The 14,147-nt window shown below is 38.1% G+C and overlaps 1 protein-coding gene across 7 annotated transcripts in view; it reads left to right on the top strand.

Moving 5' to 3' along the window:
• The window catches only part of CARMIL1 (capping protein regulator and myosin 1 linker 1), a 194,158-nt gene that overhangs the window by 133,461 nt on the left and 46,550 nt on the right, over positions 1 to 14,147 (top strand). For all 7 annotated transcript variants that reach the window (XM_017813289.1, XM_017813293.1, XM_017813291.1 and 4 more), the window contains 5 exons: positions 2,114 to 2,207; positions 4,361 to 4,459; positions 6,852 to 6,980; positions 7,241 to 7,372; positions 13,101 to 13,276. In XM_017813289.1, coding sequence (XP_017668778.1) covers positions 2,114 to 2,207; positions 4,361 to 4,459; positions 6,852 to 6,980; positions 7,241 to 7,372; positions 13,101 to 13,276 — 630 coding nt within the window. The remainder of the gene's footprint in view (positions 1 to 2,113; positions 2,208 to 4,360; positions 4,460 to 6,851; positions 6,981 to 7,240; positions 7,373 to 13,100; positions 13,277 to 14,147) is intronic.

Below are 14,147 nucleotides of genomic sequence, written 5' to 3' on the forward strand. Positions count from 1 at the left end.
TCAGCACCTCTCTAAAATTTATTATCCTTTAAATATAGGTATTTTACTGAGTGTATTGGTGTGTTATGAAATTACAGGATTATTGAATTAGAAGCAAAATGTACTCTATTACAAGAGACAAGTGGAGTGTTAATATAAAGAAGAATGGAGGAATATTTTAGACTTCAAAGGAAACAGAGAAAAATGAAGTGTGAAGATAAATACTTCTCTGATGATCAAAGTTGAAAAGCGAGCTTTAAATTCCTGATTTTTTTTTTCCCCTAAGAGCTGGTTAATTCTTAGATGAAAATCAAATAGCATTTTGAAAAATTACTGTCTGTTTGAAAGGAAGCCGAGTACAGAGGATTTCCTTTCTTCCTTAGTTTTGCCTCTGTGATTGTGTCTCCATGACATCTCCTTACCTTTCAGTTTCCCCTCTTCTCCCCTTCTGCTATGTGTGTCCATGTGTGTGAGGGAGGGTGCACTAAGCCTTTGACTAAATTGAATTTAGCATATAATTACTAGCATGAGAGCTGGCAATTATAGATTTCAATGAATGAGATGCTTTAAATGTCAAACAGCTGTAGAGATCTTTAGAAATCTACCTTTTTTTTCCTTTTTAACTAAATAAATACCCCACCTGCCAGGTAGTACTCAGGCAATCAGTGAGTTATGTAATTATTATCTGTCTTGGAGCTCGGTGTCTTTGACATTTAAAAGTTTTCCACATGGTGATGGACAGCCAGTTATTCACTGGTTAGTATTACATGAGGGCACATAACAGAGTCTGTATAGTTTGCAATGTTCTTTTGAAGGGCAAGACAACTCAAGAGATGAATTAATTTTCTGACTGTGATGCAGTGGAAAGTTGGACACTGAAATCACAGGGCCCTTGCTGAGTCATTATGAGTAACTCTCTGCCACTGACAGCTGTACACGTTTGCATTGGGGAAGAAACATAGAAGTCTTCCAGTATCACTTAAGATAAAATGTTGGGTAGTATCGACAAGGAATCAGCAAGTTTGGCAGTTAAGAAGAACACTGTCCTTCAGAAAGTAGTGTTCCATGTGGCCAAGCAACTGGTGGGAGAGGAAGTGAAAGAAGCTTGGAGTGTCATAGTATTTAAGGTGTCTGCTGGTGGAGTTACTGCATTTAGTGAGGAATGGTGGTGACTCAGTTGAAATTACCAGCTCTAAAATGCTCAAAAATAGAGGGTTCCAAACATATTTATGTAGCTCTGATGGAATAGGAACAGACAATTATGGGGACATTTGCAGACAGCTGAAGGAGGAGAAAGATATTTGCAGGAAATTAAGGATTTATGGAAAATAGAAGGAATAATTTCTTTTCCAGGTTTTACGAACTTCCTGCTTTTTTTTTTTATCTTCATTTGTTCAAATCTGAAGGTGTATGGACATACCACTGCATGTAGCATCTTAGGTGTAACTGCTACAATAAATGCAAGGCAACTTATGTTCTCAGAGTTTAAATGCAGTTTTGACTCAAGACCCCTTATTTTTATTCTCATATTGCAGCAGATGGCCAAACCTGCAGAAATATTTTGCAAACAAAAAAGTCAAATGCAGAGAGCAATTGTCTGCATAAAACAATGTGGAGATGCTATGCTTATTTTGTCAGCTTTTATTAAAAATTCAGCAAGTGTCTTCAAATTGTTGTAAACACAAGAAGTTATTAAATAGTAAATTTTCAAAGCTCAGTCTCTTAGTTCCTATCTGTCTGTTACTGAATATTTCCATTTAGTCTTAGATCTGATAAAGTTGCCAGCAGGCACTGATGCTCTCTGTTCTGTTTAGATATAGGAGAAAAATAATCTAACCTTGTGTACAGAGGTACAGAAGGCAGCTAGGCCTTTATTCAGCAGCCACTGGGCATTGACCACATAACTGCATTTTTTGCTTTTCAAAATCTGCCCCTCTCTCTAGTAGCAAGGAAGAATTAACAGCAAAAAGGAGCATGCTTGCCTCCAGTTTGTCCACTTACGGATGTGAAAAATACATTCTTAGTACCTTCCACAAGCAAGCTAGATGCACCTTATTTCTCCCTTCTAAGTTATTCTTCATAATGAGGTACAGTAATTAGATTAACTTTCACTATTAAATTTTATTTTCTTTAGGAATTATACATTGAGATTCATGCCTATACCGATGAACGATGCCTCCCAAGCACTCAAAACAAACCCTGAGAAAACAGAAGAGGCGCTGCAAAAGGTATTGCATATACCACCAATGCACAGACATAAAATCACCAAAAATAAAGTAGTAATTTTAAGTGACTGAGCCTTCATGCTTGGCTGAGTAAGAATTCTAGGCTAGATTCATGGATTGTTTGATTTGCATAGACATATATGTGGTAATCAAGTGCTGCAAGAGCTTTTTGTTCCGCAGAATGGTTGGAGTGAAGACTGATTTAATGCAAGGGTGTAGTGTCAAAAAGTCCTAACTAAAAGAGTGCAAGCTACCTCTCGTAGTGCTGTGTGCCTAACTACAAAAGGGAGAGTTAGAAACTGCATGTTTGCTACATATGTACTTGTGCGTGTTTAGAATTATTGGTACACATTTTTTATATTGGCATAAAAAGTGCAGTCAGTTCTGTACAAGACAAAGAATGCTCTTTAATTTGAGGGAGAATGAAAACATTTACTGCCTGTGTTAATTTATATTCTACGTATAAAACTCACACACTGTTGCCCTAAATAAGCAACTGCACCAGCATGTTCTTTAGGATGAAAAGGTGTTGACAGTATCTGTAGCTGTTCCACTTGCATGAGTTATAAAGCTCCCAGCTGACTTTTAATACAGTAAATCTAGCAAGCTCCAAATGAGCCTCCTGCTCAATCAGAAAGCATACAATTTACATCTCTTTAATGAGTAGTTTACCTTCAGCCAGGGTAAGGTCATAAAAACCTTATAAATAGTTCTTACAGATAACTGTGATTTAAAAAGCAAATGATCCTTATTTTCAGTAAAGGGATTCTCACAGGGAGAGGGACTGATAGTTAGCGCCTTTTTCTTTGATGCATGAAAATGATCTAAATTCTGCTTTTAAAAATCTGAATCGTAGGGGATGGACTTACTTCTTACATCTCATTTAATAAAATTGTCTAGGTTCATATCTAGGGCGATAGGTGCATTTCTGAAAAAAATATTGTGAAGCTTCTGGCCATGGGGATTTAAATTCTCTGTGTTAATTAGGTGTTACGTACAAAGAGCATTTTCTTTTATTCATATTAAAGTTGCTAAAGCTGTTAGGCCCTGAGTTTGTTTTAACATGTGTGGTTCAGGCTTTCTTTACACAACACAAGGACGTTCTCTCCCAAAAAAAGTAACAGTCTCAGGAGTGGTGCTGTGAACACAGCTAATTCCATGTGTATAGGAACGAAAGCCTGTCTGCATGGACTGAGCTGCCATGCCTGGTGTGGGGACAACTGAACCAACTGACTGACATCTCAGTGAGCTTCAGCACTCCACGGCTTCAGTACAATGAGAGTGCTCCTGGCATTGGTCCAACACCAGATGGACATAGCAGCTAACCTCCCAAGCTCCAGTATCTCTGCAGCACACTTTACCCACCTAGTGTGGGCAAACTGGATAAACCCTGTGTTACTGTGGGGCTTTGGTCAGAATGTTCCAGTTCTTGCTGCTGCTGCTGGTTCAGAGATGACCATCATATTAATGTCTGCATCACAATCTGCTGGCCACTCTACCCATACTTTTCTCTTCTCTTCCTTTCAGACCTTTGATGAACCCTAAACAGTTTACTAATAGGTTTTTTTGACTTGACTAAGTTTGATAGAGTCAGCTTAGTGGGTTACTCTATGTGCCATTAAGCTGGTGATGGTAGGTGTTTACCTTTGAAGAGCACTTCTGTACTGCTTAGCCTTAAGCAACTTTTGAACTGAGGCACTTTTAAACAGTTTATTTTCTCTCCAGACATACTGATGTTTAAATGTATCTTTTCAGTGGGCTGAGTGCATCTAAAAGAAATGAATTGACTATCTTGAGTCATCATGGTCTCTACAACATCTAATAGATAAGAGACCCTTCAAATACTTGTCAAACCAGAATCTAATCCTTTGTCAGAGTAATTTACTAAATTGTTCAAAATAGTTGACTCTTTCAGAAAACAGTGGCAAAAGCACAGTATTTAACCATATTTAACTTGTCTGTAAGTGAACGAATATTTGCCAATGTGATTATTAAGCACTGAGACACACAGAATAAGGTTTGCAGATGATAAATAATTAAGCAGTTTTTCTTGTCAGTACCCAATTCTGATACAGCAGCAAAACTGAAAGCAAATTGCAATGTGAAGAATCACATCAGTTTCCTAATCTGGCTTTTTTTTCTGTTTTTTTTTTTAGATAGAAAACTACTTGCTTCGTAATCATGAGACCAGGAAGTACCTACAGGAGCAAGCATATCGGCTGCAGCAAGGCATTGTCACCAGTACCACTCAGCAGGTGAGAACTTGTTCCTTACTGGACTTCTCAGTACCTAAAATCTGCCTGGGGAGAGAGTTCTCCTTCATTCTGTCCAAGTACCTTAATTAGCACCCATGAGGCACATCTTACTTTATTGGTGATAGTCTATTTGGAAGGAAAGAAAGCATTTGTGAGAGGGAGGTCTTATGTACAGTAGTACTGTGTAGGGAAAGACCTGAGCTGTTATTAAATGAACTACTGTTGAGACTAGGAATAGTTTGGTTCACTGGTGCTCAGGAGTCTGACTTTTCAACAGGCTCTCATCAGTGTGAAAAGCATGATTTGACTTTGCCAGTTCTGGTGTCTGAACCAGTTGCAGTCTCTCTGCTTAGCACTGAGCAACCATGTAAACATGCCCTTAGCTACCCCCAGAGCAAACAGCCTTAGAGAGTAAGTCATCATCTGCCTTATTCCTTCAAAACTGTGGGTGCCAACTGGAAGCTCTACTTAGGGGGAGGGAGCAAAGGAAAGTAAAAGTCTTCTGTGCTCTTTACAGTCTGGGCAGCTGGAAAGTCTTCCTGCCTAACAGAGCCCAAAGTATTGCTCAAAGCTGGGAAGCTTTTGTGTTTTGTCAGCCACTACTAGGTTTCCTAGATGTCATGTGTCCTGTTTTTTTGTCCTTGAGAGGTCTACGAGAGTTTTCTGTGGTAGCCTATCATTCTCTCTGTACTAGTGTGTGTCTTGCCAGAACTCCTCAGGGCTGTTTTCACCTCTACTACACCAGTAAAGAAGCAAGGTGATGTAAGAAGAATAAAACTTGTCACAGCCTTTGTTTTAAATTTCCTTATCTGTTTGTTTGCACCAGTTGTGTTCCCATGCAAATAGCAGACTCTAGCAAATGGGAGAGGAATATCTGTTTTGCTCTTCAGCTGAGTTGATGGAATTTCTCTCTGTTTTCTGCATTTTTTGTGGTGAATCCTAATTTCAAGTGGCCTTTTTATACCTGTGTTACTAAAATTTAATGGGACAGAGTTTTATTACTGGAACCTAAAATTGTACTCTAACCTCTAAACAGAGAAGACAGTACATGGAGATGTACAGGCACTGAAAACTGCAAGAGAGCAGTACCACTTTGTTTTCTTCTAGTAATTTATCTGTTGCAATGCCACTTTTCCCCCCCAAGTTAATAATCTCCATATGAATTAAATTTAGATCTTTTTATAGCTTGTTGGTTTTAATTGTGCTTTCCTCCAACACCACACACACATCAGTTTTCATGAAATATAATTTATTGCTATTTTGAAAGTAAAGTTACAGATTTCTACATTAAATTGTGTACAGTAAGGATGGATTTTAAAAACAGTTTTAAAAGAGAGCTGGAAAAGACCATCTAGGATTGTAGAATTGCATTATTATTCCTAGAGTGTATTTTTTTTTCAGTCCAGATGTCCCAGTGAGACTTTTCACTGTCTAATAATTAATTAGCTTTTTGTACTTGTACAAAAAAGGCCCACCCAAAACCCTTTGAAGAGAAGGAGTCATGTGGAGCAGAAAAGGAGCATGCTGTGAAATTATTTCAGTTCTTGTTGCTAATGATATAAGATGCTAGAACTGTAGACTTTATATGATGATGACACATGCACTCAGATGTTACTTCAAATGTCAAATAGCCAGTTCTAATGAATGCTGTGTGGGCTGATAAAGACTTTTAACTATTATATCTCCCTGCCTCATATATCTTAATCAAAGCTGACTATATGTCAGACATTCTTATTGGTTTGTCTTGTAAGGATACAGATATACTGCCTGCCCTGTGTTTTCAGCATGTTGAATGAATTGTGTTGCAGATACAGATTAAGTTCAATTTATCAATTTATGATGGAAACTTCTGCTTTGGTAGTTTTAATTCCCTTGCAACTAGGAATATTTCTGTTTTGAAAGAATACTCCAGAAGCTTGTGCGATTGCATTTTGCTTAGATGGGAAAAATCTCTGACAGTGTTTGTTGAATGGCAGAACTTTCTTTTACTGTCTGAATTTCTTAACAGTTCAGTGATTTCTGGACCTAAGTATTAAATATATCAACAACATTTTCAGCATTTAAGTTGCTCAAAAAAAACAGAGCAACTTGAACTGGATAACTTGATTATTTGCAGTTATCCTGGAGGTAACTGTTGAGGAAATATTCCAAATTGTTTAATTTTTTCAAATGGTAAAGTTTTATTTATTTTTGCAGTATTTAGATGTGTCTTTATGAGATGTAGTGCTTTTCTGCACTAGTATTGTACTATGTCCAAGCTCTGATCTTGCATTTCCAGATTGTCACTACAAATCTCATCATGCTACTGTTGATTTTCTACATGGACTAGATTAGGTTTGTGTTTGACCAACATTCCGATGTTTTATCTTACGTATGTCTTTTGTTCAAATAGATGATTGACAGGATATGTGTAAAAGTGCAAGATCATCTCAACTCTTTAAGAAACTGTGGCGTGGACGCTGTACAGGAAGATGTCAAATCTGCAGAACGGCTTATGCGGGATGCTAAGAACTCCAAAACAGTAAGCCTTTCCCAGCATACTGGTAATGCTGAGAGCAGTTCTGTGTATGTTTGCAACTCTTCTCTTTTTGGGGAGGTGAAATAACAATGTCTCACAAAAGGGTATTTTTTTTCAGATGATCAGCTATAGATAGTATTTAATGTGATAATTCTAATTTATAAAGACTTTGATTTAACCAAAGAGGTTTTCTCCTATTTGTCCTGATTTGAAAGCAGGTAGTGATGAGCCTGCTTTCTGAAGATACTCTTCCTGTCTTACAGCTCTTACCAAATCTGTATCACCTTGGTGGAGCTTCTTGGGCAGGAGCAAATGGTTCACTCTCCAATCCAATCCAAGAGACACTTGAATCCATGGCTGGAGAAGTCACAAGGGTAGTGGATGAGCAACTTAAGGTCTGTGGATAAATGTATTACCATCTGTTACATTCAGTAATAACTAAATCTGAGGTTTTCTGTTGCTAAATGCAAATGTACCACAATTTTTCTTTTTTTAACTTCTCAGTAGATTTGTGTGTAAGCTATTTTTTCATTATTAGTTTCTTATAACTTTGGGCTGCATTATCTGGATTTTTGCTCAGTTGGAATTAAAAGAAAAGTTGCATTAGTGTTTTCAGTGGGCAGAAGGAGCATGTACTGTTTATTATCATCTTATTTCATCTTCTAGAAGGCGAAGACTACTCAATTGCTCCTTCAACCCTTTATAATGGCATCTCTCAAGCACCCCAAGAAGCCTCATGCCCTGGAGAAAAGTGCTCAGTAGTTAAAGTGTCCCACTGGAGTGAAAACTGCTTTTCTGTAGGCTCCATTGCAGAATTTTTTCCCCAGTGACCACTTGAACCTGATGCAGATTTTCCACTTTACTGTTTGATTTGGGTAACTTGTATGTATTGAGAGTGCCCAAAGAATTAGTACAGGCAGCTTTGCAGGAAGTCTTTTCACAAGTTGCTTGTCAAACCTCAGTTCTTGAAATAGATGTCATTGATCTGTAATTGTTCTCACCTGTGTTCAGCCAGCTCCTGCTCAGAAACTTGAACCTTCAGTTATGTTAGCTTTTACTGTATAACAAGCAAAGAAGAATCATCCATACAGCATGTGCAAAGCTGTCAGTCCAGAAAGAAGACAGAATGGGGAGATTTTAACAACAGTTGGGATCTGTATGGAAGCTGGTGAATTTAAGAATATGACTCTGGGGCAGTTCAAATCAACCTGAGTTTATGACTAAGCTGCCTTGTCTGTGTTCTGTTGTATTTAAACTTTTCAACCTTCATTTTCAGATTCTTTGATCTTTCAGTTGAACATGGAAATGCTTTAGTCAGTGGGAATATAATGAAGAACAATAATAATACCATATTACTAATTACTTTTTTGAAATTAAAAAGTTAATGAGGAGGAAAATGGTGCTTGATTTTTAGTATGTGTCTCCCTTTCCCCATTATATGAAATAAGTGAAGATTTCTGCAGCCATGAAAGTGATTTATCCATAAGATTCTTCCCAGTGGAACTCCTGGACTATTATTGGAATGGGAATAGTTAGGTCAGCCCTTCATGCTGGGCTCATGCACTTTAATAAGTTCATCTTGGATACACTTATAGAAACGTAGAAAAATAAGCCTCGTCAGCATTTGGAACGTTATTTATAGTTCCTGGCGTAAGATTGAGTTCATGGGTCTTCCATTTATGCTTTTACACATTTACAATGAAAGGCACTTCAGCTCACTCATTCTAACATCTATGTTTACTTTTAATTTGTGTTGGCATTCAAGTTTAAGTGGCTTACAAGAAACTATAAGGCTGTATTGCTCCTTCTATATTCTAACTCTCATTTTTAATAATTTTACGCTTCAGGCTGAAAGGTTTCCCTTTAATTTCTGTAGTGGTGTACTTTGTATGCAGGAGAAAATATTGAACATGGATTAGGATTTTTTTTTCCCAATTGTTTACATCAATTCAAAACATAATCAGCAGTTTATTTTTTGTAAAGATAGACAAGGGAGGTCATATAAGGACAGGTTTTTTTGTAATTGTTGGCAGAAAAACATCCTGTGTAATGTGAATTGAGTTTTTGATTTTTAGCTTCCATAGCAACCACAGCCTGATTCTAAAAAAAGTTTGGAAGTTGTGTAAAGCCGATGAACATTCTTCAGGCAAATATGAGATTTTTTATTTTTGTTTTTAACTGAAAGAAGGGAAGAGGCGGAAGTAAGAAGTTAGAGTAAGGAAAAGCAGTATCTTGGAATGAGTTGAGTTGACCAAAGGAGAAATTATAGCATTGTATGCATTTTTCATCTCCTGCTGGTGTCACTGTGGACACATAGAACCCAGAGATGCTTTATTCAGTCAACAAAGGCCCAAGGAAAAATAAGCAAGAGAAGTGGAGCCTAGGCAAAAGATGCTTGTTTTGTAAGGTCAAGAGTGCTTGAAATATTCTCCCTAAATTCTGTTCTAGTGCAAAGTGTTTTTTAGCTTCATCACCTGTTTAATTTTTGTTTTGATATCATCATGCTCCAGTCCTTTTGTTCTCACCGTATCTTTCTCCCGAATACTAAGATTCTTTAGCTGTGCGCGGTACTTTTTTCTTTTCTTTCTGCACGCCTGGTGACTGGCACGTGTAGTCTTGTGACTGAAATGTGTGCCCCTTCACAGTCAATATTGATCAATGTGTTTCCATCAGTGAAAGGTTTTGGGATAGAATTAGAAGAGGAGGAAAGGTTTCTGTAGGTACAGTAACAGCCATGTGAAATTAACTGCTGAAATCCACCACTGAAGAAATTATGTTCAGTTGTGCAATTAAAATGGGATCCAAACTCTATTTGACTTAAATTGCACATTCTCTGAGGTTTTTTGATTAAAAATTAATTCTGAGATTTTCAGGAAAAGTCTTCAGTTTTTCCTTCTATTTCCCACTGACACCTTCACGCAGCATTTCTTCACGTGATCCATTTTGAAAGACTGCAGCTGTAATTCAACATAAGTCTGTCACTTTTATGATTGGGATACATTGGTAACTCTTGAGGGGCTGTGAAATTTTTTCAAGATAGAATACACATTTGCACCCAGAGAATAAATGCCATGATAAAAAATGGATGTATCAGAAACTCTCGTTAGTAGTGTACCTGGCTCAGTTGTCTCTACCATTTAAGTTCTTTATCCTCCCTGTGAATATGTCTGCAGGGGCTTGAAAGGCTCTTCCTTAGTCATGCTGTCCCAGAATCTCTGGGGAATTGAAGGAGGGGAGTACGGGAGGGTTAAAGTGCAGTGAGCTTGGGAACCCAGAAACAAACTCCATAGTGACAGTTGTCCCTTATAACTGTAAATCAAATGCTGCAAAGATCAGACTTCCCTGTGCACTGTGGCTGCTTCATGTTGCTTTGTTCTCCTCATGAATCTAGGCTTAAAGAGCAGTCTATTTTTTTCAGTCTGTAAGAGTTATAGACTGAAAGATGCTGCTTCGAATAATTGAAATTATTATGCAGTAATGGTGTTTTTGTTTCTTGCTCAATATCTATATGTGAAAATTGCCAATTCTGTAGGGCATAATTATGTAGTAGGGCTATGGAAAGAGAAGAAAGCTCTGCTACAATGGAGTTGAACCTGAGGTCACTCACCTCTGTGTGACATTGAGAAGAAAAAGGAAGCCTGGTAGAGTTTTCAAGGGGTGCAATTCATTATTTTTGTACAATATTTACAAGTGCCTGGGTTAAACCTAGGCTTACCTAGTATACCATTCCAATGAAACTGCTATTGTCTTTCCTGTTTTTTTTGGTAAGTACCTTTTTCTGTTTGGTTATCAACTTCCAGTCTTACTGGAGACATGTTGGCCCATATCGAGAAACTGCCCCCTGTCCTGTTCCTTTTGTCTTTCCACCTTCCTTTGGATTTTAAAAAACTACTTGAAAGCTTCATGTGGTATGGCATATGGTGAAAAATCTGATGTCTGCTAATAGTTGCTGCTTGTCCCACTTGTTTGGAGGATTCAAAATTGGGATAAAATGAGTCTTGCACTTACACTGAAGCATGAACCAAGGACAATGCATTTGTATATGCCACTGTGGAAGCACTGTAGGCTGAGAAGACCTCACAGTCAGTGGAGTGCAGCAGCATGACAGCTGCTTCACTGGGCAACAGGACCAGCTGCTGGAGAAAAACACCTCCTTACTGGTCTTTCTAAGTAGTGCTTCGTACTGGGAATGGACGTAGAGAGTTTGTTTTCGAATCTTGTGCTGATGAGCTTGGGCCTTTTGCAATCTCTGAAACAAGTTATTTGGTGGGAAATTAATTGGTGGTTGAACAGCCTTCTGAAGATACCTAAAATAGATTTCCTGCATTGCTGGGACTGGAGATGAAGTAAGGTGGATATAGGAGAGAATTTGAACAAACAACAGTTTCCAGTCTTATCAGAAAATACTGCTTTGTGTTTATAAATGAATGTGTTTTACTGTACACAGGGTACATATCATCATGTAGTAAAACCATATGAATTTCAAATTGTTTTTCTAGATGACCAGCTTATTATTTTATACCTTCTGTGTAGGACCACAGGTATCCTAACCTTTTTGGATATGAAAATGGAAAACTATTAGAGGAAAAATATTTCAGTGACAAAGGACACTAGTACTGGTTCTATGACTCATCCTGATCCCTGCATCTGTGCATTAGAGCTTTCCTGCACTTTTCATGTCACAAGTTTATAGATGGATGATTATGTGAGGCACTGTGAGCCCTCACTCATGCCTGTAGTGAGGGCTCTTGAGCCTTCTAGTCATAGCTGGGGTTTCAAAAAGAAACCAGCAGGTGATAAAAGAGGATTTAAACCAGAATTACTTCTCTCATAGGCACAGGTAGGAGGTAAATCTCATGCGACTAAAAGGGGCTTCCTAATGTAACTTCGTAGCGTTGAGGATTTCTGTGAAACATTTTTCTAAGAGAAAGTTTAAGAGGGAGGATACTGTCAGTACAGGAGACCTTATGCTAAGAAAAATAAAGTTGAGGGAGTTGGGGGGTTTGTAACATGGTCTTATTTCTGGAGTGTGTATGGTTTTCTTCTGGTTTGGGGTTTTGATCAGTCATTTAAAAAGAAAGAGACATAGAACTCCAGGAGCGACTCCAGCAGAGGGCTACAAAGATGGTTAGAGGACTGGAGCACCTCACTTATGAGGAAAGGTTGAGGGAGCTGGGCCAAAGAGAAGACTGAGAGGGGATCTTATAAATGTATAGAACTGTTGGAAGGGAGGGTGTCAAGAGGATGGAGACAGACTCTTCTCAGTGGTGCCGAGCAATAGGGCAAAAGGCAATGGGCAGAAACTGATGCACAGAAAGTTCCACCTGAACGTGAGGAAGAATTTCTTTACTATGTGGATGACCATGCACTGGAACAGATTGCCCAAGGAAGTTGTGGACTCTCCCTCACTGGAGATGTTCAGAAGCTGCCTGGACACAACCTTGAGTAATGTGCTCTAGGGAAATCTGCTGGAGCAGGGAGGTTGGGCTAGATGACCTCCAACCTTTCACCCATTCTGTGATTCTGTGCGAATAAAAATTGTTGCCTGCACCTAAAGTTCCCTGTGGATTTACGTGTATGTAAATGAGATACATATATTAAAGGTTTTCATGCCCACTGCAAATCACACTTGTAGCTACTTCTTAATATTTGGCTAGTATATTCCAGCCATGTACAGCATACTGAGTTGTCGATAGTCTCCTTTTTTTCATATGCTGGTGCTTCTTACAAATTGGCAGGTCTGGAGTATTGATGGAAATTGGTTATTCAGGACACAGTTTAGAGGGAAGGCAGCTGCAGCAGAGCATCCACTGCAGTGGTGGGTACACAAGAGAAGCTAATTTATTGTTCTGACAGTTAAACATAGAGAAGTTTCATATTTGAAAAGGCAAGCAAGTATAGTTGTGGGATGTTTTCTAAGTACGTATGTTAATTTTAAAAGCTGTATTTTGTAAAATATCTTTTACTGCAGCTGAGTTGCAATGGATTGGAAAGTAGGAAGGAGAATTGTCAAAACTACAAGTCTCAAAGTGTTGTAGTGCTATTCACCAGAATAATGCTGTCATCTTCCAGCTAAAGTAAATCCCAATATGTAATGCTATTTTTTTGCTTACTGTGCTGCAGACGCTCCTTGAGTCTATGGTGGATGCAGCGGAAAACCTTTGCCCAAATGTAATGAAGAAAGCTCACATCCGTGAAGACCTGATTGAGGCTAGCACTGAGAAGATTTCCATTCCACGCACTTTTGTGAAAAATGTCCTCTTAGAGCAATCTGGAATTGATATCCTCAATAAAATTAGGTATTTTAAAAGACTAATCTGACAAAATTAGTCATAGAATTTGGATTTGGGGTGTATGTGTGTTTGTGTAATAGAAGAATTTTGGAATGCTTTTGTGGCTCACAAGAAACTCTATTATGCCGTTCAAAGAGCAGGAAATCGCCCTACAGGTCTGGTGAACTTAATTCAGGAGATTCATATATTTGGAATCTCTAGGGATGTGAGATTATTGATGCATGTGCTCTGTTTTATTTAGTAAAAGATTTGGTTTCTGGTGCACAAATAATGTTTTCATGACTGATACATTCTTTAAAATCTTTTTATGTTTTTGGGTAATACTGAATTAATGTAATAGAAGGAAATTGCACTTTTTGCTTTGACTGGTAGCGGTGCTTTGTCTGTTGCTGCATTTGGTCTTGTCCTGTAGCCATAGCAATCACTTTAAAACTTTATATGGGAGTTTTGCACAGCAGACAGATGTACTTAAGAAATGGAAACTTGAATATTCAAACCACAAACCTGGAGCAGAAACTGTTACCCTAAATAACTCTTAGTTTGTCCTTTAAAAAAGAGGCTTTTACCTGACCTTTCACTGCTTTTTTTTCATATCAAATGTATACCAGAGAATATATTTATGCAGTATAATGTGGTTGACCTGTACTTAAACTTTCTCAGTTCCTTTCTGCTTGATGGAAGAGCATGTCATTTTGTATTGCGATGCTAATATCTTTGCAGAAGAAGAAAACACTAAGACTTGGAAATTATTTTTGCAGAGTACAGCAAAATAGGCAGGAAAAGGTGCTAAAACCTTTAGCTATGCCTTCAGAGTGTTTAAATTGGTTCAGGGAGTCAGTTTTCTTCACTTTAGTCCTATCAAACAAATCTTGACCCC

The sequence above is a fragment of the Lepidothrix coronata genome, unplaced genomic scaffold (assembly GCF_001604755.1).
Source record: "Lepidothrix coronata isolate B3197 unplaced genomic scaffold, Lepidothrix_coronata-1.0 Scaffold40, whole genome shotgun sequence".
Lineage (NCBI taxonomy): Eukaryota > Metazoa > Chordata > Aves > Passeriformes > Pipridae > Lepidothrix > Lepidothrix coronata.